The sequence below is a fragment of the Pelodiscus sinensis genome, chromosome Z, assembly GCF_052426305.1.
Source record: "Pelodiscus sinensis isolate ZL-2025 chromosome Z, ASM5242630v1, whole genome shotgun sequence".
NCBI lineage: Eukaryota > Metazoa > Chordata > Testudines > Trionychidae > Pelodiscus > Pelodiscus sinensis.
In genome coordinates, this window is record NC_143085.1 from 30,306,812 (window position 1) to 30,330,495 (window position 23,684).

Below are 23,684 nucleotides of genomic sequence, written 5' to 3' on the forward strand. Positions count from 1 at the left end.
GTTTTTAATTTGAGGCGCACATTTAAGTTGGGCTTCTATTATGGTGTCTTTGAAAAGTTTCCATGCAGCTTGAAGAGGTTTTGTTTTTGTCACCGTACCTCTTAATTCGTTTATCTTCATTTTGTGTAGTTTCCCTTTCTGAAAATAAACGCTACAGTGTTGGGCTGCTGAGGTGTTTTTCCCACCACAGGGATGTTAAATTTTATTACATTACGGTCACTATTTCCAAGTGGTTCAGTTCTATTTACCTCTTGAACCAGATCCTGTGCTCCACTTAGGACTACATCAAGTATAGCCTCTTCTGTTGTGGGTTTCAGAAATAATTGCTTTTTGGAGCAGCTGGATAAGGTATCAAGAAATGTTCTCTCTGCATCCTGTCCTGAGGTGATGTGTACCCAGTCAATATGGGGATAGTTGAAATCCTCCCCCCCCCCCAAATCTAGATCTTTTTACTTTGATAGCCTCTCTAATCTCCCTTAGTGATAGTAACTATGAAAAGCTGACCTGATCAGGTGATATATCCCTACTGCTATATTCTTACTGGAGCATGGAATTACTATCCATAGAGATTCTATGGAACTTTTTACTTCATTTGATTCTACATTTTCTTTCATGTATAGTACCACTCCCCCACCTGCATGACCTGTTCTGTCCTTCCAATATAATTTGTACCTTGGTATGACTGTGCCCCTCCCTCAACCTTGTCTGAAAGTCACTATTCTTCTATTGACATTAACAGAACTAACTCTGGGGAAAGGGTTTTTTAGAAACTTTTGAGGACATAGCCAGGCTCTTATTTTGCCATTTGCATAGGTGCTCTCAGCAGCTTGAATACAGCATAAAAGGAGAGGAGGGCCAAGTATTTTCCCAGAAGTGGAAAAGTTTCCCTAAAACAAATGTCAGAAGTCACCATTTGTTAGCATACACGTAGCCAAAAAAGGTGCAGTAGGAGCAGTTTTACTCCAAGTTGCACACTTAATACTAAGCAGAGTCCCTCCTGAAGATTTTTCCCTACCATCTCATGCCAACAGCCTAAGGCACATGCACATAATGGTTTAAATGAATGTCAACTGGCCTGCAATAATGCTCCCCCACCCTGGCTAACATGGTCGTTTGGTTTTGTCCCCCTGCCATTGTCTGGCCACTATTAAGACCTGCCCATCTCACTTGGCTGAAATATTGATCATTCTGCCATGGTCTCCTTTTTTTACCACTTCTCTAATTCAGAGTAAAGTTCTCTGAAACAAGCAGAATAAGATTTTTTTTCAATAAACCAGTTGACTCAAGGATGATTTTTGCAGGCTATTTATTTCAACTTGTACAGAGAAGCTTAAACATCTGTGGAAAAACACCTACATTTTTATTAGTTAATATAATTTAAGTGATAAATACACAGTATTTAAACTTTATACACCTGATAAAAGTAAAATGCATAGTAAAAGGGACAGGAATATAACAAGCCTTGGGGATTAAATGAGTATAAAAGTCAGCAAGATCACATAACTTTGAAAAAACAGATTGCTTATCTAGTAGATAACAGAGCTACCAACAAACAGTTCTACTGTGCAATTTCAAAGCCACATGGCTCATCACTCAGCAACAACTCGTGTTGGGCTTTCTGTCCTTTTTTTTTTTTTTTAAAGGAGTTGAAAGGGGAAAGCTAGCCACAGCCCAATTCAAAGGCACAGGCAAAAGGTTTACTTCACTACAGAAAAGATAGCTTGTCTAAAACAGAACAGCCTGGTATATAGAGTTTCTCTAATAGCTCATGCATTTAGATAACAGATCTTCCTCACACTTGCTACACTTCCAAAACTTATACTTTGACAAAGAAGCCAAAATAAAACTAAGAGCTTAATTCAGAAAAGTATCTTAGGCAGAGAGGACAGGCTAAAGACTCTTACTCAGGCATGGTACGAGTTAGCTGAAAGATAAACACACTTAGGAAAGTTCTTATATTTCTGGATGCTTAGGAGTCAAAGGTCAACATCCATACAACTTCAACAGCTAATTTCTGGGACCTAGATACTATACTGATGGACACCCCTTCACTGTACCTCTTAAGTCTCTGATTGCTCCTGTTTTGTTAAAGCATAATTTACTATATCAAATGACATACAAGATCATTGTCTATAGAATAATTCAGCACTGTATGGCCGTATTGTTCACAGACATTAAACAAAAGCATGCTACATAAACTACTCAGAACAATTAAACAATTTTCTTTTTCAAGCATTTAGATGCAAAAACCCAAACCCATTTACAAGTACAGGAAGCTCTTTATCAGCTCTGTGTTTCTAACAAGGAGAAGTAAAACTGGGGAAAAGAAAAAATAAGTATTTTGAAGCTTGAGTTAATCTTGGTATTCTTCCTGATATTAAAAAGCAAAGAAGAGCAACAAACAAAAGCAGTTCACAGTTTCAAACTAAACAACAGGAACGAGTCTCCTTTTCATTTCTTTGGATTCATCATTTTTTTGCATCTAAAATGTTTACTGAAGTTATGGTTCTTATTTAAATCATGTCATCAGCCTTGGAAAGAAGATGATTGTACTATGCCAGTACCAATGTAGGAATACAGGGAACTTTCGATTATTGTGACCCAGGCTCATATGCTAAACGGAACTTGCATAAGTGAGATTTTTCTTGCTAATTACAGAATTAACTTCCTACCACTTTAGTAAAGGTCTGTCATTCCTAAGGTGACAGGGCTGCATCCAATCATAATCCGAATGTACAGCCAACAAATTCAGCGATGTGCCTCTTGCAGTGTCCACTAACTGGGGCTCCAGAGAATGGCAAGAACACAACCACCTCACAATGGCTCTGGCCTAATATACCATCTGGAGGGGAGGGAGGTGGGGAAAATCACTAATGTTCAAAATAACACTGGACACTTCAATAGTGCCTTCAGCCTCATAAACTCCTCCTTGTTGTATGGTAGGGAAGTTTCATTCTCTGAGTGCCTCGGGCAGATTAAGTGCTTTACCTAAGGTCCCACACTAAATCAGTGGCAGGGCTGAGTAAAGGATCAACTTTCCTGTCTCAGTGCCATGCTTTATCCACACAACTATCCTGCTTATTTTGACCCTTCCCCAATCCAATGGAGAATTTCACTCCCACTCATCTACATCCATGATTACCTCAGTTATTCCGCTCTCACTACTAGGTATGAAAATCTAATGCAGAAGCCAGAATCTATCCCACCACCTACTAGTTAGATTCTAACTATTCACAAAATAATTCCAAAGCAATCTCAGGGATGATGAAAATGCTCTTAGTAAGGAGTAATCCATAAACTAGATGTGCATTTCAATTACTGAAGTCTGCTAATTAGCCTCCGATCCCCAGGGATTTACAAACTGTTGGCTATTAGTTTGCAGAAATATCTAGCCCCAAAATCCAAATTAAGAGTTTAAAAACAACGCTTCTTTGAACGTTACCAAATAACCTAAATATTTCAGTAAGATCTTAAATCCTAAGTGAGCCCTATGTCTATTTAGATACTTAAAAATAGAATAAATAGTTTTTTAAATTGCATTAAACCATGTAATGTACACGGAAGTGAAGGATTTTACCCTGAATTTAAAATGTAACTATATATCTACTTTGCTCAAGTAAAAGATTTAGAAACGTTAGTGCTTCTTTTGCCGTTCAGAATAGGAGGTCAGCTTTCCCCAGCAATATAGGTTTAAACTCATATTCTAACACAAAATGCCCTTTGCTGTTAGAGTGCAGACTGAACTTCAAGCCCTTAAACACATTTTCCATCTGTACCCTGAATACTTGGCCCAACTATTGCACATCTATCCATGCTAATGTCAAGATTTTAGGGAAACGGGTGTCTTCAAAACACAGTAATTAACACTAGTTTATGAACTATCTGAAGATGCTATTTTATCAAACTGTTAAAACTTCACTCAGAAAGACTGGCATTGTTGAAAATGGCGAGGTGGTAGTTTATACTTTGCTTCCATGCAATTAAAACATGTCAATTAAAAAACCCACAAAAATAGATGCAACACCCTTTCTGGTAGGTTGTGAACACTCAAAGTGCATAATTCTAGTTTTTTTCCAGCTGTGTGTGAAGATTCACGCTTTCATATACCTACCTACCTTGTACAATACCTTGTGGCATTAGTCTCCATGAAATATTTGGCATTAAAACCACTTAAAGCCATTTCCAGCTACATCATTCTTTGCTTTTTTGCCAATAACCACCACTGTCCATCACATTATCTCACCCTTCTGATCTCTGCCAACAAGTTTCAAACAATATATCAAGCCGTCCATTTAGTTATGTTTTCAACAATCAGAGATGTTCAATGTTTATGACAAGTACTGTAATCTGATTTCTTACAACATGCTGCTATGTAAGCTCTACATGCAGCTTATAGTGCTGTACTAGTGCCATGTCATGCTGTGTTTATTTGGCTTAGGCTCTGTTGCATCTCTTATCCTCAGATGCACATTGTGTAAAGGAGCCACGGACTCAGTTGCTCATCATAACCATAATGTTCGATTTCATGAAAGCACTTCATCCTCGCCTGCATTTGGTAGGTCATTGCACTTCAGATTATCCTCGCTGCCTTGTTTCCTGCTTTAAAATGAAATAACACACATTAGTGTCCTTAAAAAGAAAATTTTTATAGGAGGAGGAGGAGGAAAAAACCCTGTATCTGGTTCTCAATATACCATATAGCTAACAATTTCCAAACCACTATTCACATCATGATGGTACAGGTGCTGGAGCTAGGAGTGCAGTTGCAACCCCGTCCTGAAGTGTTTTCCATCACGTTCGGGATTTATAGTTTGGTTCAATGGCACTCGGTGCCCCCACTATACGAATTATTCCAGCACCCCCACATCATGGTTTATTTCTGTAACCACAGCAAACCTACATAGGTCAAGACAATGCAGATTGGGTGAGAAGGAACTTTCTAATAGCCATAACAATATCCAAAAAGACTTGGAAGCAGCGGTCCCATCTATCAAACATTAGCACACAGCACACATGGAAGTAACCTCACATGAAAGACTGCATGATAGCAGAGGCTGGGAGAAGATTAAAGCAGGGGCACAGCGAGGGAGAGGACAGGAGGAGCAGTTGCCCCCAGGTGCCACACTAAGGCGAGTGCAGGGAGAACGGCGCAGGCAGTTCTGGGACTACCCAGCCCCACCACAGCAGCCGCAGCCACGTCATTCATCCTGCGCTTGCCCTAGCGTGGTGCCTGAGGGCAACTGCCCCTCCCTCACTACGCCCCTGGATTAAAGAAATATGGGAAGTTTCTGGGCCACATATATTCAAATGCTATAACACATATATGGTGAAACAGAACCGATCGCCTTACCCCCTCTGGCTAGCTCTCAGACACTTACTTCACTTCACACAACTAGTTTTACAGGTGTTTGTGGGGTAGATGTGGCAAAAATAAAAACAAGTTGACTTTCATCTACTGGGTCTGGCTACGACTTCCAGTTAATCAGTGATGGATACAACAGGAGCGTGCTAATTAAGGATGTTAAATTTAGATTAACTAACTAATCGAATAGACCCTGCAGGGAGTGGGGGACTGGCCCCACGCTCCCTGCAGTGTCTGAGTCTTTTAAATGTACAAGAGCCGCGGTAGGCTCCCTCCAGCACTGGCTCCTGCTCCCTCCTCCCTTTCTGCCTCTCTCGGATAGAGGCCACAAGTGTGGGAGGGGAGCAATTAGTTGCATCACTAACTGACTGTCCAATAAGCTTCTGCTTATCAGATAGTCAACTAGTCACTTACATCGCTATTGCTAACCATAGCGTGTAAAGTGCTACGACTCTGTTGTAGAAGGACAATCAACTCACCAATATGAATAGGATTTGAGTGTCAGGCTGTCAGTTTACAATTCAGAACATGAGAGAAAGACTGAGAAAATACACAGATAAATTCTTTTATTTCATAATTAATAGCATAGTCACGGGAACACGTCTCTCATGCACAACTCCATCTGAAGTCAACATGTCACATGCGTAAGGTGAAATTCACCCCGCTGCAGGCCAGCTTGAGGTCTAGCTACAACTTAAATCCTACTTAATCTCTCAAAATAGGATTCAGTTGCCTAGTGCATAGGCCTTGTTCTGTCCCTCTGCACAGGGTGAATTGTACTGATTGAACACATTGCAGGACAAGTTCTTATATAAACCTACTCCTCAGGGGCTAATTGGGGAATTTATTTGCTTAAGTCCCAGGCACGCCCAGAAAGGAACAGAGCATTGACTATGGAAAATATCACAGACATCTGTCAGCTGAGCCTCCTGTAATCAATGTAATACAGGGTCTTTGGGGAAAGTTCACGTAAATAATGCTGATAGAGAGAAGAGAGTGAATGGTGGAAGCCAGTGTCCAGCATTAGTGCTTTCAGTGGTTTATCAGCCCTTCCTTTCAGATGATGTTTCACTGGATTGGTCTTCCAGTTTATCCAGATGGAAAATGCTTTGTACAGCCTGAATTACAACAGCCCCCTCTCCCCCCCCCCAAAAAAAAATCACAGGCATTAGAGGTCTTTTGGGTTCATATACAGGAGGTCAGGCTTAAACTAAAATCTGTTTTCTGAAGCAGGCAGTTACATGCTGAATCTATACAGGACTGACACACAGAGGAGCTTTCTGCTTAAGAGACATTGTCATTTGAATTCCCATTCAAGTGCAGCTCATTCTAAGCATTAGTAGGCAGGACACCAACCTATGCACTGATGTGGAAACTAGTGAAGCCAGGAAACCATGGTGTAGAGGAAATGGGGACATCACAGAAAACATCTACAAGCTCAGTAAGGCCCTTAGAAAGCCTGTTCCAACTCAGAACACTTAGGGTGAAATCCCAGCTTCTCTGCAGTCAGTGGCGTTTTCCTATTGACTTCATTGCTGGCCCACAAATAAACCCATGGGATCTTATCATCAATGTAATGAGGCCAGGTGAAAAAATATGCTTCAAATGAAGCAGGGGAAAGGTGATGGGAAAGAAGCAGTCCAACGTTTGTTTTCATTTATTAATGTGTATGACTACAAAGCAGATCCCAACAAAATGCATCAGTTTATTAAAGTGTAACCTTTATTCTAGAGTATAAAGGTAACATAGTATTTCAAAACTGCAATGCAAACAGAAAGAAAAACAAAACATCTTTAATTTGCCTGATTAATTTACTTCTACATTCTGTTCTGTTTCCCCCATATAAGTGACCATGCTACTTTTTAGCAGGGAAAACCGTAGAAGAACATTACTCTTATCAGAAGAGCAATGCACACATGCATATTATTTGCTGCATGCAGCCAGTAGACCTTTCGTTAATTACTAGTAATGTATGATCCACTTTCTTAGAAATCTCCATTAATGCTTTAAAGGACTATCCTATTTTAAATGTAAACTTTCCTACAGCTTATGGGCTTCTTTGGCTGAAACAATGGCAATCGGCTACTGTGCTCACATATTCTGGTGAACAGACAGCCCCTGATTCCGAAACCTTCATGTGGTAGTAGTGCAAGCAATGGCCAACGCTGTTACTTGGTGTAAAAATATCCAAGTATCATGCTCCCACTCCTTGTCCATAAATGCACAGGGACAGTTCAGGAGGAAACACAACCCAAAAGAGAGGAAAGCTTCTTTTGCATTGCATAACACTTGATCTGGAAATGTCCCAAAGCCCCATGAGCATACACTGCATACACTGTTTAAGTTTGCAATAGCACCCTCATACATGCAGCAGGAATCATGTCTCCTGAACTGGCTCAGGCTACAGTAAGTCTATAAAACAGCAACTGAGCATTCTTTAGAGACAAGGATCTGATTTTATTTGCATTTAGTGCAGGATACCATTTCTGAAGTATCAGGGTATGTCTACACTACAGCACTATTTCGAATTAAGTTAATTCGAATTAAGCTAATTCAAAATAACACATCTAGACACAAAATCTATTTCAAAATAGCGTTTTGCTATTTCGAAATAGCGCATTCACAATGAGTGGACCCTGAACCGAAGTTAAGGCTGGCTGGAACCAGTGCCGGCAGGGCATCAGGTTAGGACCTAGTGTGTGGGGCTGCTGCCTGAGGCTAACTGAGTTCTGTGCTTAAAGGGACTCTACTCCCACCCCGGACAGACAGTTCTCAGGGTTCCCTGCTTGCTTGTCTACCTTGATGAGGGACAGCAAAGCAGTCCTGTCTTGGTGTGCCCTGCATGCCCGCACTCGGGACAACACAGCACTCAGCCACGCCGGAGCATCTCATGGTGTCGTTGCCATCAGCCCGCCTGCACTTGCTGCCGTGCTGCCATCTGGGGGGGTCCATCAGAGGGCTGTCAGGATCCAGGAGGCCCCGGAGGGAGAGCGTCAACCCCAAGGAGCCTCCCTGGTCCTCCCCACCGGGGGCTCATGCCCCATTCCTCCCTCATGTCCTTCCACTTACCCCTCCCTACCCCTCCCTAGCCCTCCACTTACCCCTCCCTTCCTGATGTCAAATAAAAGACACATATGTTCAAAAATAGAAACTGGGTTTATTGAACAAAATTGGGGGGAATGAACCTCTCGGGAGACTGGGAAAAGGAGGTGGGAGAGGGGATGGGAGAGGATGGAAGAGGAGAGGGGGAAACCTGGGAGGAGGGAGCTGGAAGGGGGAAGCAAGGAGAAGAAGTGGGAGGGGAAGCTCAGGGCTCAGGGTTGGGAATCTGGGGGAGAGAAGGGTAAGTTTTCCTGGTTGTGCCCAGAGTGGCCACCAGGGCTCCCTGGGAAGGGCTGGAGGCCCCCTATTTCAAATTAAGTATCTACACAGCACTTAATTCGAAATAGCTATTTTGAATTTGGCATTACGCCTCATAGAATGAGGTTTACAAAATTCAAAATAATGGCTCCACTATTTCGAATTTATTTCGAAATAGCAGTTTGCCTGTGTAGACGCTATTAAAGTTAATTCAAAATAACTGCTGTTATTTCAAATTAACTTTGTAGTGGAGATATACCCTCAGAGCACTGCATGCACCAGTTACAATTAACTTACAGGAATCATTTCCGTTACCACTGAAATGTAGAGTCCTAGAGGTAGAATTAGATTTAATACATACATTGTACCAATTCACATCCTGATTGCAGTACATTTGTTAAATAAAAATTCTCATGCTCTGCTGGTGTTTTGTATTGTGACTATTCACTCACTGGAAATCATGCACTTGCACCAGAGAGAGATGAAGACACTTACGTCAGTAGGTTCCCTGGGGCACACAGAGATCGTTCTTCTCTCCTATTTCCCTCAAATGGATTCCCAAAAGACCGTTTCCTGATCATCGTTTTAACCAAGATCTACAGGACGAGAGACTGGTTTCAGTAAGGGACAACCCTTTCCAATAGCAGTACATTTCCATTCGCATGTAATAGAAATGTTTAAAGCTTGTACCAAACCCATAAAATCTGTGCTTCAGAAAACTATTTAAAACAAGCCTGGTATGGACAAAGTTTTAATTTAACAATAACAACAACGATTGCCAAGTCTCCAACTGTTCGTCCAGAAGCTCATTTCTTTATCTGGAATTCTTCAGAGCTACACATACCCACTTCAAACCACAGGAGACCGGATAGGAAACCTGAGCAAATAATGTGACATTTTCTCCTCCAATAATCTTTGTGAATTTTGATTTGCATGGCTCTGTCATTCTGCAGAGTTCATTTTCTGCAAACTTCCAATTGCATAGTCTATAACAGCAAAAGTACTTGTTAAAAGTAAAATTTTCTGGGGGTAAGGGGATTCACTTTAATACTGGCCAAAACTGAATTGTGATCAGAACTTCTATAGATTGTGTTGAGCTAACTTTATCTGCATAGCACAAATGTTACAAAATAATTTAAAATGCATGTTACCACTTATGTTTCATAACTTACATGTGATTGCATCAGTTCTCTGACTGAATTAAGTATGCAGCTAATCAATATAGTATGAACCGTGAGACTTACAATTGAATATTTAGTTTGAAAGTCACTCAGAGAATAGAAACAATATCATGTGGTTGATATAAAAGCCAACAGTATGTGAATTTTATACCAGAAAGTTAACATTTGCAGCTTGATGGGCAAACTAAGAATTATTTCCTTGGGAAACGTGTAAACAAATTTGAAGAACAAAACAAATTTGAGATTTCTGCAACCTGTCAATGGCAAATTCATGAAAGAGAAGAGAGACAAAACAAGATGAATAAATAATTTATTTTGCACTCATTTGTGCTAAAGTCACATTGATTTCAAATGGGGCTGTGGGTATTGAGGCCTTGGGGGGCAGGGTGTGTGGAAACAGTAGCTACTTTTCAAATGTGCTCCTGGAAGCTCTTCAGAATGAGGATGGTCATTGTATTTGCGTCTTGCACTGGGCAACACACAATGTCAGCATTTAAAAAAACATTCAATAAAAAAAAATCTATGACGGGCATGTTAAAGCTGGTGAGCTACTCACAAAGAAAGACAGATAACGTCAGAAATAAAAATGGAGGTGAGTTTTTTTCTTCCTTTCTTCTAAATGGTGACCTAAATTTAAAGATGTGACAGCAAGACAGGAAGGATGTTGCTGCTAATGAATTCAAGGCCTAGGAGATTTGAGGCTGGGAACACAGATCATCTGATGTGAAATTGAGCCCAGTGAAGAGCTGTTGTGGAGGCTATCCTTGCCGGACTTGACCCTGTCTGGATCAGAGCACCATCTGCAAAGCACTGAACACCCTCAGTTTTCACTCAACTCAGAACCAAGGATGAACTGCGCTGGGCAGAATTTGGTTTTCTGAAAAGGAAAGAGGTCATGGAGCACAGGCTGCTGCATCGTAAGCTCAGCAGAATGTGTGTGCATGGTTCTCACTCCTAGATTAGGATTTCTCAGTAAACAGAGTATGGGGCAGCAGGCTGGAGAGGGCACCTCTTAAAACTACTTGTGGAGCACAGTGAAAAAACGGAAGATACAAACTAAAACCACAACGTCAGTGAGCATCCCTGACTCTAGTGGGGCTGAAAGAACTCCACAGGCTCAGGATGTCTGCTTGAAGGCCTGGTCTCTGCTGGGTCAGTCCTCCTCCACATGGTCCAGCACTTTAAATAGGATTCTGCCATGGACCTGGACTTCGCAATCACCAGAAAGCAACGAGCAAAGGCTATGAAACCTTGCCAGCGAACCACATGCTGGCAAGATGGGAACAGCCAGCTAAAGGTACCTTTGCTGTTTCCCTTTTGTCTGACTTTTAAATCCCTAGACCAAAGGATGCGGCTGATCTCAGACTAGCTATGGTTCACAATGTTGTCATTAATGTGGTGTTACAAGCAGGAGATTAGAAGTTCTAACAGAAGCGACAAAATCCCACTAAACAGCGGTTCCCAAGTGGCAGCCACAGAAACTTCCCTCAGATGGTTTTGAGAAAGGGATTAAAAACAACAGGGGAAAGGGAAGCATATCTGAGCTTTGGCACTGGTTGATAAGAGACTCAGATCCAAGAATCAGGGACAAGAGAGCAACTTCCTAGACGAGATCCCGTTAAGGGGCTTCTCAGTACAATTTCCAGCTTTTCAGACAGTACCAGTCTGAACAATCTTCAGACAGCTCAGTTCCACTCCAGCTTGAGGGGAAGGCCACCTCCACCTAGCAACTGATGTTGTGGTCTGTTTAGCAGCTCTTTTGGAGCAGTGCTATTCTCAGTCTCATTCAGGAAAGGTTTCTGAACTATAGAAATGCCACATGCTGCTGCATGGTGTCTCGATGCCACTCCACTGATGGCTGCATTATAAACAGGAGCCCTGGCACCTAATCATTCATCAGCACAACTAGGTCTGAGCAGTGAGGCTAGGGCAGTAAAATCAGAGTATTTTCTATGCACATCGCGAACGAATTGTTGGCTTGTGTTACCCACCACTGTGGCCAGGCTTGGGATGTGTTTGACCGAATTCTCAACTTCTTCCTCAGTCACCTCGATAAGCGTGCAGTTCTCATCCTCCGTCGGCAGAGGCTCTGCTCCGTTCTTAGTGACCCAAGGGTGCAGCTTCAATTAATAACACAGCCTGTCAGAAACTATTTCCTCTTTTGGAAAAAATTAGAACAACCCAGATATAGCAGATGTGCCAAATCCCTGCAGCTAGAGTACTCATCAGCCTGGTATTAAAGGAACAGGGAAGCTCTGCTTTTTAGCCAAGTGACCTAGAGGAGTGAACTATCCCAAATCATTATGAATAGAGATAGACTCAAATCAAATCTCCCAGTGCACACTCTGTCAAACTTGGAGGAAGTGTGGCTCTAGATCCAAACTCTGTGGAACAAGCTAATAGCCACATGGGGAGGGAAAAGCACTATTAATCGGTAGCACTTACAAAGCATTTTGCATCCCTGAATCTGTACATGCTTAACAAAGATGGGGAGCCCTCATTACTCTTATTTTACAGTAGGGAAAGTGGAGGCACAAAGAAGTGACTTGCCCAAGGTCAAACATAAAGACAGTGGAAGAGCTGGGAATAGAGTCCGTGGTCCTGACTCCCAGCCCCCGACTTTAACCAGCACATTACAATAGAAATGGGAAAATAAGCTCAGAAGAAAAGAAGAAACCTTTTGCCCATTCTCCAAATACCAGGAACCTTTGTCCATTTCTGGAACACTTTCTGAAGGTTTAGAAATAGCTCATTAACTTCCCCCCAGTTCTTGCTTTTTCCCAAGCTTATTTGCCATTTTCACAGCTGCTTAACCCTTCTGGGCTCCGGTAGGGAGAGAGGGACAGAAGTCTCCTGAGGAGGCTGTTTTGTAACATTTTTCTACAAGCAGAGGAAATACTGGTCTCAGAGGATTTCTTTATGTGGCCTCGTCCTGCAGGTACAAGAGGTTCCAAGATGGGGAAGGCTCAGGAGGGCCTGAATAGGAGGCACTGGTAACTGGGGGAGGAAGCAATGAGCGATAAACTGACTCCAGAATAGCAAAGAAAGCCCCACACAATAAAATACAGCCCGGACAGTAGCAATGTCGCGACTCACCAACAAGACTTAATTTCCAACTGGTAAGTACCTTGATTTGCGGGACAGAAATCCTAGATTCAGGGTTTTTATCCAGCATCTGCATGATCAGATCCTTCAACTCCTCGGTAATGTCTGGCCTTGGGAAATTAAAATGATCCTCAGGTTAATTTGAGAGAGCTTCCTGCTGCTTTTCATTGACACGTTTCACCTTATCAGCACATTTCCAGAGAGCTGGGATAGAGAGATAGATTTGGGCACAGCGCCCTGGGCTTAAATTCCTTTGCTTTTTGCAGGTTGTTCAGGCTTGTGCTAGAGAGTGACTAATGCTGAGTACTCACTCACTTCTGTTCTATCACGGAGCTGAATCACGAGGCCCATGCTGCTAGCTCTGAGTGGAGGGGATGGTGTTTGGGAATGGGATTAAATGGTGAGGAAGAACCAAGGATTAAGGAGTGCGAGAATCAGAATCTGTGGGATTACTCCAATCAGTTACTTCTTCAATTCTTGTCATTGCCTTCGGAAGAAGGGACCCACCCCCATATAATTGTCCGCAGTGGAGTTTCCAGAGGAGAAGCAAATGCATACTGAGATAATGAAGTCAAATAAATGTGTTCAGAGCATTCAGGGTCTAAAAAGAATATGGAGAGATTGGACAGAAAAGCACCCTAGGGCAACAGAGAAGGTTAATGAATTCTCTTTCGAGCTTCTGGAACTCAAATCACAAACATTTTTTCAACAGCTGTAGAGCAACAAACTTTGACCTCATGCCTAGTCTGAAGGGAGCTCTCCAAGAATGAGTGCAGGAGAGAAAGAAAAATATTGGTGGTTTGCGTTATAACTTTGTAAACTCTCCTTGGATCCAGTCCAGTTCCACCTACTCAGTGCTTTCTGGGAAGCTGGGGAAGTGGTGTTCATTTTCCCATTTGCAAAAATAATAAAAAGCCTTCTATGTACTCACTGATCCGGGAATTCCAGGGGTTGGGTCTTGATTTTACTGTGCAAACTTAGAATCCTCTCATCCATAAAAGGGCACTAGTTACAAATCAACAAAACACAAACAACAGGATTTGCTAAGCAGTAAGGCATTTTGGGGTAGTCAGCAGAACACATCACATGGCTTTGGAAGAATTTTACAGGATTCAAAAAGGAGAGGAAGAAAGAATTAGGGGACAGACATGTGGCAGATTCTCACCCACTCAACTTATTTAAAAAAAAACAGTATCATCTCACACTGTGTGGATTCAAAGGACAGACCAGAACAACAGGCCCAAGATTTGAACATTTTGAAGGCAGTGGAGCTTTTGAAGAGTAAGCTTTGTTGAATTAGCCCCATGATTTGGAAAGTGAGCTAGATAGCATCATCCTGTCTCCAGTCTCATTTATGAAGCCATCTCTTCCTCTTGTGTCCCATTGCACTTAAGGATGTTAAGGACTAGTCAAATCTTGTACATTTCAAAGCTGGCACAATGTGTACAGCCTGGGCCAGTGGGAAGTTCCATGGACTCCAGGCTCCACACGGAGTTCAGCATTCCTCCTTTGAAATGTGCAAAAGCCTCTAGATGGAGAATGCAGAAGTGCCTATTGACTACTCAGCTAGTAAATTAACCGGTATTTAACATCCTTAATTACACTTTCCAAGTACTCTTGTTCTCCCCAGACTGAGCTAAAGATGTTCTCAGCAGATGTGCCCTCTGCTGGTCAAATGGATCTACTATTTGCTAATCTGGAAGGTGCAGAAAAAGCTTACCCACTCATTCACTTGGGCTATCAGCTAATGAATCTATTAGCATTGCAGCAGGCATGGGTCATGTGCAATTTCACTGAGTCACCCATGCTTGTGGTTATTGATTTTAAACTGTGAAATGCCCAGATGCCATGGCAATATCAATGCATCAAGGCAGGAAATACCATCCCCACACATGGTCAGAACCTCTACTGCAGTAATATCCAGGGGCTCTAAGAATGAATGATTTTACACTCATCAAAAATACACCCATGGAGCTCTGGGCTGCACAAGAAACTCAATAATAGAGTGCTATTCAAGATTAGCGCTGCAGCAGGACTGGGATCACATGGTACCCGCAGCCATGAGAGTGGGAGTGGGATTAATAAAAGTCCTGCACAGGGCTCTACTCTACAGCAATGAAGCCCTGGGCTTAGCAGGAGCAGCTTCATTGTAACATAGGGCTCTGCACACCCTTTGCACTGGACGAATGCTGTCCTGGCTCTAGCACAGAAGGTAGCACAGAGATTAGTTAGGAGGGAAGGAACCACAACAGATCAGGTTTTCTGTGGAAGAAGGGAGGGTACCCTGTAAGCTGAGCACTTGGGCAGCCACCCAGGAGAGATGCAAATGTAACCAGCTGATTAACAGAGTGCCCACAGCCAGCACCATGTGTTTCTACTGGTGGTGCACATCCGCACATGCCTCAGGCTGCATAATAAAACGTATTCTGCACATGGATAGACACATTTAGAGGGAACATTGAAGGGGATATGCATTTCACCTTATGAAACACCACACTTAGCCTTGTGTAAAGAGACATGCTAACTCACTGACCAGACCCAAACAAGAAACTCATTACCTGCCCAAACACAAAACAAAAGAGTGTGATTCCCATAGCCCATACATCCAAAGCCTAGAAGAAAAGAGAAGACAAAATTATAGCTGTTTCTTGAAGGAGCCTGAAAAGTATGTATGTCTTAAAGAAATAGTTCCATATTAAAACAAAAAATCCTCACTACAAAATACCTTGCCAGAAAATATTTTTCTGGTTTCTGAAAGGGTTTCTGGAGCCATAAACGCAGGGGTGCCCACAGTGTTGGTCAGAAGGGCATCAGTTCCCTTGAACTCATTGCTCACTCCAAAGTCAGCAATTTTGATGTGACCATCCTCCCCAACCAGAAGGTTGGAAGGCTTAATATCCCGGTGAATTATCTTTTGATAGTGCACTGTGGGTAAAAGAAAGAGCAAGACAATCAATGGCAGGACAGGCTTGTAACACAACTAGGTAGCTAAGAGCAAATGACCAAATACACAAGGGCCTTTAAATCTCAATTAACAAAGACGTCGCAACGAGAGGCCTGATCCTGAGTTGGTGTCAGTCAGTGTAGCTTTGCTGGAGCCAGCAGAGTTACACCAGCTGTGGATCTGCCTCCCAAATGGTTACGAATGCCAGTGGGTTTCTGTGTTGAAACTTACAGTATTCGATGCCTTTGATCAGATCGTGGAAGTAGAAGCGAGCCTGATCTTCAGTGAGAGGTTTAATGGCTGGGACTTCCATCACAGGCCTGAAAAGGCAACACAAAACCAAGCAAGGCTAATAAGGAAGAGGGTCACAGTTCAGAACCAACAAAACTTTAGAGGCTTCTTTTTTTGCCAGCTGTTGAGGAGCACAGGTAGCAAAACTCAGGTAATGGATTCTTTAGCTTGTTACCGTGGTTATCCTGCAACTGTGATGTGTCTTCAGCAAATTCTGTGAATTAACTCACTGCAGTAACCAGAATGGCAGCATATTAGGTCCTGTCTACACTATAAAAATAATCACGTTCCACTGCTGCTGCTGAGGATTTTGACACCATTTTTAGTTATCGATGGGTGTGTCTACACCGCAATGAAGCACCAGGGGCTGGCCCATGCTAGCTGACTTGGGCTGGTGCCACAGGACTGTTTACTGCAGGGTCGATATCTGAGCTTGTGCTCGAGTCCGCTCTCTGGGACTCCCCATGGGGCCAGTGGCGGGTGTTTCATTACAGTGCAGACATATCCCATGTCACCAGTACAAGCAAGTTGGGGAATGCAATTTTAAAATGGTAGATACAGTGCAGTTGTACCCAGACACTGCTTAAGAAAGGTAGGCCCAGAAATTCAGCCGCTCTCTCTGCTTCTGAGGACAGATTTTACATCCCTGATCTTTGGCTGCATTACGGTCCCTTTGCCTCACCACGCTGTTGCAAAGCAGCTCTAAAGCTGCCAGAGTGAGTCATACGAGACTCAGCCTCAGCTGAGCCAAATCCTCAGCTGGTGCTGAACTGCAAAATGGCTCCAACACCAGGCCTCCTTGCAGTGGGTGGCTTAGACGACATAAACCCAGCAACTATAAATGCCCCTCAGTTAACACCACTGTCAGCTTGCCTAACATACAGCAGTCCTCAGGCTACTCCAAATTACAGGTGTCTGTGTATGTATGTGTGTTCTGAACACAATGGATGAGGACAAGGTGAGGAAAAGCAGAGGTGCTGGGTCCCCGCTGTACCTCTGCCTCCCCTGCCACCCTGCAGAGATGGTGCTGGGGGGAACTGGCTTTTAAGCTGGCTCCTGCTCGCCCCACTTGCTGACTCTGTTACAGAGGTAGCAAGGTGGGGAAGTGACTAGTTGCATAGTGACTGGACTACCCGATAAACTTAGGCTTATCAGGCAGTCAACTACTTGAGCAGTCTCGTACATCCCTACTATACATAATACATTCCATGATTTTCCCTCTTGTGTGGATGCCTAGATGGATGCCACCATTTCTGCCCTCTCACCAGAATACCTTTGCTTGTGATCCATACAAGAGCCCAAGCCTCAGGGCACTGCTGTCTTTAGTGGCATCACATTCACGCACAAATGCTAATTTGGCTGTGGCCTCCTCCTATTATTATTAGATGGTCAAATGTTGAAGGACTTAATCAGCCCTTGGTCAGGCAAAACTCTTGCTGAAGTCCATGGGAGTGTTGCTGGTGTAACAGCTGAATGAAGACATTAGAATCCAGATCCTTAACATACATAGCGAGGCACATGCATGCAGCACTTGATAAATTATTGGCTTTTGGTCTCAGGATTTCCCTGCCCTAAAAAGTTTGTGATCTAGAGGCAGTGCCTAAGGCAACCATTACAGGAAACAGAATGTACACAACAGAAATGCTTCCTGGATTAAGTGGTGTTTTAGAAGCAGTGTGAAAGTGACAATCTATACAATTCAGATTGAGAGCTCTAAAATCATTTCAATGCAAGATGTTTCCTGTAGACATGAAAGTGCTGAACTGCCTTGTTAGGTCTGATTCTCAAAGAGGTTTGGGCTTGTGGGAGGAGAAGTTTCTGAAGATTTCCAGTGTTGTTTCTTCCTGCCATCCAATCATGTTTCAAGACTCTTCAAATCCTCTTCCTTAGCAGAAGTTGGGAAAGCATCAATAGCAGGCTCTAATCTCCAGCCACACTGTCACACAGCACAAAACCTAAAGAGGTGTAACATGGCCCTTTCCCATAAATAGCAGTGTCCTCTCTCAGCTCCAGAATGTGGTTCTCACAATAGTAAGAAACGGGGCGTAGAACTTGGAAAAGCGCCTGGGCAGCTGTTTGGCTTGCACATCTGGACCATATACAGCTCTTCCATTGGTCTCAATGGCCTGGTTATACTGGTCCATTAATTCATCTTTTCAGCACTGTATTCTTTCTCTATGGGGATAGATGGGATCTCCTTTCACCCCAGAAATGTTGGTCTCATTTCCCTCAAACTAAGAGATTTAGGGACAGACTCCAACTTCCATTACACCAATGCCATTCTGCAGCTACTCCCTTAAAGCCTATGGAGTTGCTCTGGATTTACTGGGATTGAGAACAGAAGCTGACCCTTAATGTGGCCATTGCAATGAAAATTTCCCTTCTTTACTCTAGTCTTAATTAGGGATGTTAAATAATGGTTAAGTGAATAGTCGAGTAACCTCATGAAATTTTATCGGTTAGTTGACTATTCTATAGTCCCTGCGGGTGAGGCCAGCAGCCAGTATCAGAGGCAGCAGTGCGGGATGCCAGGCAGAAGCTGGTCTGCAAGGGGAGCTAGTTTAAAATACCAGCTCCCTTTGCAGACTGGCTACCTGTCACCCTGTCCTGCTGCTTCTGGGAAAGAGACAGCAGTGCAGGATGGCTGAAGCCCCTGTCTGGGGGTGGTCTGAGCTCCCAGACCTAGAGCAAGCCAGAACTGAGGTAGGCTGCCTGCCCACCCAGCTCTTATTACGCTTGTAATGCAGAGATGGAATGGGGGTAGGTCCCAAACCCCGGACTGAGCCGGGCTGCTGACCCACTCTGCTTCTAATACACTTTAAATGCAGAGACGCAGCTGTGGTAAGAGCCAGACTCAATGCAAGCCAGGACTGAACCAGGCTGCTGGCCAGCTTGCTAAAAAATTTACCAGCAGGGAGAGGGGGAGAAGGAAATGCATGTAGTCTACAGAATTAACCTATAAGCTTTTGCTTATCGGTTAACTGACTACACTTTTACATCCCTAGTCTTAATTCCACAGTCTTGCATCCCCTCCTGGGATATCTGAGGGCACATCTAGACTAGATGCGGCTTCTGAAAGAAGATATGCAAATTCAGCTCGAATTTCCATCTCTTTTTTTCCCAAAAGAGGTTTTTCCGATATTTGGCCCATCTACATGGGGCCAAATATCAGAAAAAAGCCCTCTCTTTCAAAAGCATCCTGTAAACCTCCTTTTAGGAGGAATAATCTCCTAATCAGAAGAATAATCAGAAAAGCCTCTTCTGGGAAAAAACCAGACGAAGATATGCAAATTGGAGACGAATTTGCATATCTTCTTTCGAAAGCCGCACCTAGTCTAGACGTGCCCTCAGAGAAATGTTGAAGCACAGGATCTGGAGCCAATCCACTGTCTATTTAAGATCCATCTTGATTTCTAGTGTCCCATCATTAATTGCAAAGTTCAGATTATTCTTTTGACCTTGGCAGTACAGGGCCGCTGCTGTTGTTTCCTTAGAAGGAAGGTGGGGTCCTGGAGGAAAGCAAGACTAATTAGCTTCATCTTCACATGAGGGTCTTGTCTCCTGGCCCAACTCTGCACATTTTCACAAAAGCTGTGGGAGATGCTGCTGTCTGTCACGAATCTCCCAGGGATCCAACATCTAACTCAAGCAGATAGAACTAAGGAGAGGCTAAAATGGTTGGTTCTGTCCAAGAGTCACATTTTGTTCTTCACATGACTGGCAAATGCTTATCTATTTATTACTGGTATTATAAAAGCGGAATTGGGGCCCCACTGTGCTGAGCATTGCATGAATGAATAGAAAGAGACAGTCCCTTCCCTAAAGAGCATGAAATCTAACCACAGAAGACAGTCCAATGGTGAGAGGAGACAGAGAGTCAGATGTGACTCAACCAAAGTCCCATAGGGCATCAATGACACATCCAGGAACAGAACCCAGGCCTCCTGAGTCCTTGCCCTGTGCCCTACACACTGAACCATGCTGCTTGCACTGCCCCCACCTTGTGCTATTCCCATACATGGCCATCTATACCTCTTACAGTATCCCATCTCACACTAGCATACCACAAGAACTGCAGACACTCAACAGGCTGAGTGCCAAAAAGAAGATTGAGAGAGGCACAGTAGATGGCCTCACAAGTCAAGAGGCTCAGAAGACATCCCATTAACATCTATTATCTATTGCACAGGATTACTTTCCACTCCCACTAATGGAAGTTGTACATGTCTCTCAAAGACAGAGGAGACTCTACAAATAAATCATAATTTCTCAGCTGCATACCTGGGCTTTCCCACCATAAAATGAGAAGAGCAAAGAGGGAAAAAGGGAGGTGGGGGAGATTCAGCCTTTCATTCTCTCTCCAAGATGACCCAAGTTAATTCTCAGCTCTGAGGGGAAAGATACATATTAACATAACCTCAACAAGTGTTTACATTCTCATGCCTACAAACTATGTCACCATTCTGCAAAAAAACTCACTAGTTTACTGTGTTTTCACTAAAGACAGACTTCTTGACCATGAAAAGAGGAAAATCTTCCCTCTAACAATTTTCTTATTTGCTTTATCATAGGCACCTGGGAACCACAGAACCACATGAACCAAAGACCCCACTGTGCTAGTACTGTGCAATCACAGAACCTACACCAACAACTAACAATCTAGTTTTAGTTACAATTACATTGCTACTGCTGCTTTCATGAGAACGGAAAATCATCCTTATAAAATCCACATATACTTTCTTCTGACTTCTCATGCCATTTCAACCTTAATTTTCCTAGAGCCAATCATCTGTAAAGGATATGTTAAAAAATTTTCATCCTTAATACTTACATAGCATTTTTCATCTGTAAATCTCAAAGCGCATGATAATGTTAAAAGAATATTATTAGCCCCATGTTAAATATGAAGAAATGGAGGCACAAAAAGGTTACATGATTTTCTCAAGGTCACACAGTCATGAGCAGAGTCAGAACCTCAGATTTCTGAACTCCTGATCTGGAGTCCAGTCCACTAGGCCACACTGCTTTTCTCTTCTGTAGGGTGAAAGGCAACAGAGTTCAGAAGGGAATAGAACTCAGACAAGATGTGGAGGTCCTAGAACTGAGTTGAGACAGCCTGAAAGTAGCATCCTGCACACACGTGGAGAAGCACAAACTCATGCTAGAGATCTGCTGTTGCAGGTCATGCTTTGCGCTATCTGGAAGGTCGTTTTCCCACTACATGTAATAAATGTGCTGGACTAGACCCAGGATTCCATACCTCACAATCATTTGGGCTCATTCCACATGCTCCTGGATAAACTCAGAGCACATCACAGAGCTGAAGTCAGTGTAACTCACGTATATATAGGCCAGAAGAGGGAATGCAGCAAGAAAAGCTGCTAGCAGGAGGAGGAGAGAGACCCACTTTAATTTACACATTCTCCATATTCCTGAGCATGCCAATTAGAACAAACAAGACTCCCTGATGGATTACTAAGTGTACATAGGTCCATGGGCAACTGGGCCTCAAAGCACATCTAGACTACAGGGCTTACAGTTGCAAAGCCATAGTACAAACACGTCTTACACTGACTGAAGGGATTTTCCTATCAATGTAGGTAATCCACCACTTTTGAGCAGTGTTAGCTAAGGCCATGGAAGAATTCTTCTGTCAACCTAGCCACTTCTATAAGTGGGGGTAAAAGGCTGGCTTAACTACAGCATTCGGGGATAAGAATTTTTCCACATCCCTGTGTAACATAAAAACAAGTAGTCCTGTGGCACCTTAGAAACTAACAAAGATATATAAATTATCATGAGCTTCACTGGGCAAAACCCACTTTTTCAGATGGTGAGCTGGAGAGGAAACTAGTTAGGAACATCTAAATTGTATGTTACAGATCAGGACACAGAACACCTCGTTTTAACATCTTCCATATCATCTCTGTATAAGATATTTGGGCCTCTGTACGCACTATTTAACCAAAGTACAAGTTGAACCTCTAAAATCTGAGATGCTCTGGTCTGGCAACATCCATGGTCTAGCCAGAAGGACCACAGATATGGCTGGACCAGAGAGCCCAGGATGGCCAGGTTTGGAAGTACAACTCAGGCTGGGCTAGTGATGGGGAGCACATACCCCGCAGGGCTGGCGGTGGAGAACACAGCCCCTGGCCAGGGCTGGTGGCAAGGAGCACATCCTCATCTGGGGCTGGAGACAGCATGGCCAGCAGCCAAGAGTGCAGCCCCACTGAGTCCGGCGAGGTAGGGAATGCAGCCCTGCCCAGGGCTAGCAAGGTGGAAAACATAGCCCCGGTCGGGGACTGGCACTGGGGGGGGCGGGGCGGTAGCCCCCGTCACGACCGGTGGCAGGGAGCACAGCCCCACCTGTGGCTGGAGGCAGTATGGCCAGCAGCCAGGAATGCTGGGGTTGGTGGCATAGAACACAGTCTCAGCCAAGGCTGGAGTCAGTGGGGCCAGCAGCTGGGCATGCAGTTCAGGCCAGCACTATGGTGGTGCAGCCTCAGCAGGAGTTGGAGGCAATGGGGACCATCTCTGTCTGGGGCTGTCTCAGTGGGGGACACAGAGCCAGTCAGGGCTCGTATGGCATGGGGCTGGAGGCAGAGGCAGGGAGCACTTCCCCAGCTGGGAGCAGAGCCTACAGCCCGGTAGGGAGCCTTAACCTCCCACTGTCTGGCAAACTCCATTGTTCGGGACCACTCAAGTCCTGAGGGTGCCAGACAAGGGAGGTCTGACCTGAACAGCTACCACTGCTTATGAAATAAATTTGCTTCAATATTAACTAAGTTTGAAATCTAATACCAAGGTTCAGTACTTACCCTTGTTTTACCAGTTCAAACACTGCAACACAAAAGAGAAGGTGATTAATTACAGGCTGAAAGCTCCACAAACAAGATCCCAATAGGAAAACAATTATTTTTATAACCAATTATGGAAATAAAATACACCACAACATGAAACCGGCCTGGAAAAGTGAGTTCCAAGTGTGGAAGAACAACTTGTGGGATTTTGTTTTTATAAAATGTACATTTTTGCATGAAGTCATCATTGTATTTATCACACAGATCTGGAGTTCATGTTAAAATAAGACTGACAGTTCATGCCGCTGCTTCAAAGAGAACATTAATATCTTCTATGTTAATAATCGATGAACCAACATATTTGTTCAGTAGTTCAGAATCATTACAGTCAATCAGGTTAAGAATCTTCTCATTATAACCCTGATTCCGCATCTCTTACATACCTAAGTTTTGAGTATGCAGAGAATGCAGAACTAGAGAGTCTAAAGACAGATTAGTGCTTTGACCTGAATCCAGTGCTCCACCATCAGCTAAGTACGGTACAGAGCAAAATACACACCAACAGAAAGGGTTATCCAGAAACCAAGTAAAAAGACTTTTCCCCCAAAACACGTTTAGCTAAAATGAACTGCATATTT

General features: G+C 43.4%; 1 protein-coding gene across 6 annotated transcripts in view; it reads right to left on the reverse strand.

The window, feature by feature from the left end:
* Positions 1-1,289: 1,289 nt before the first annotated feature.
* The window catches only part of CAMKK2 (calcium/calmodulin dependent protein kinase kinase 2), a 59,159-nt gene continuing 36,764 nt past the window's right edge, over positions 1,290-23,684 (reverse strand). For 3 of the 6 annotated variants that reach the window (XM_075898604.2, XM_075898607.2, XM_075898605.2), the window contains exons 9-18: positions 23,065-23,086; positions 16,184-16,272; positions 15,734-15,933; positions 15,567-15,620; positions 13,940-14,013; positions 13,031-13,118; positions 11,895-12,023; positions 9,218-9,318; positions 8,161-8,300; positions 1,290-4,599 (exon numbers count right to left, since the gene is read on the reverse strand). In XM_075898604.2, the coding sequence (XP_075754719.2) occupies positions 4,571-4,599; positions 8,161-8,300; positions 9,218-9,318; positions 11,895-12,023; positions 13,031-13,118; positions 13,940-14,013; positions 15,567-15,620; positions 15,734-15,933; positions 16,184-16,272; positions 23,065-23,086 (926 nt within the window). In that variant the 3' untranslated portion in view covers positions 1,290-4,570. The remainder of the gene's footprint in view (positions 4,600-8,160; positions 8,301-9,217; positions 9,319-11,894; positions 12,024-13,030; positions 13,119-13,939; positions 14,014-15,566; positions 15,621-15,733; positions 15,934-16,183; positions 16,273-23,064; positions 23,087-23,684) is intronic. The other 3 variants (XM_075898609.2, XM_075898608.2, XM_075898610.2) reach the window with 3 other exon arrangements.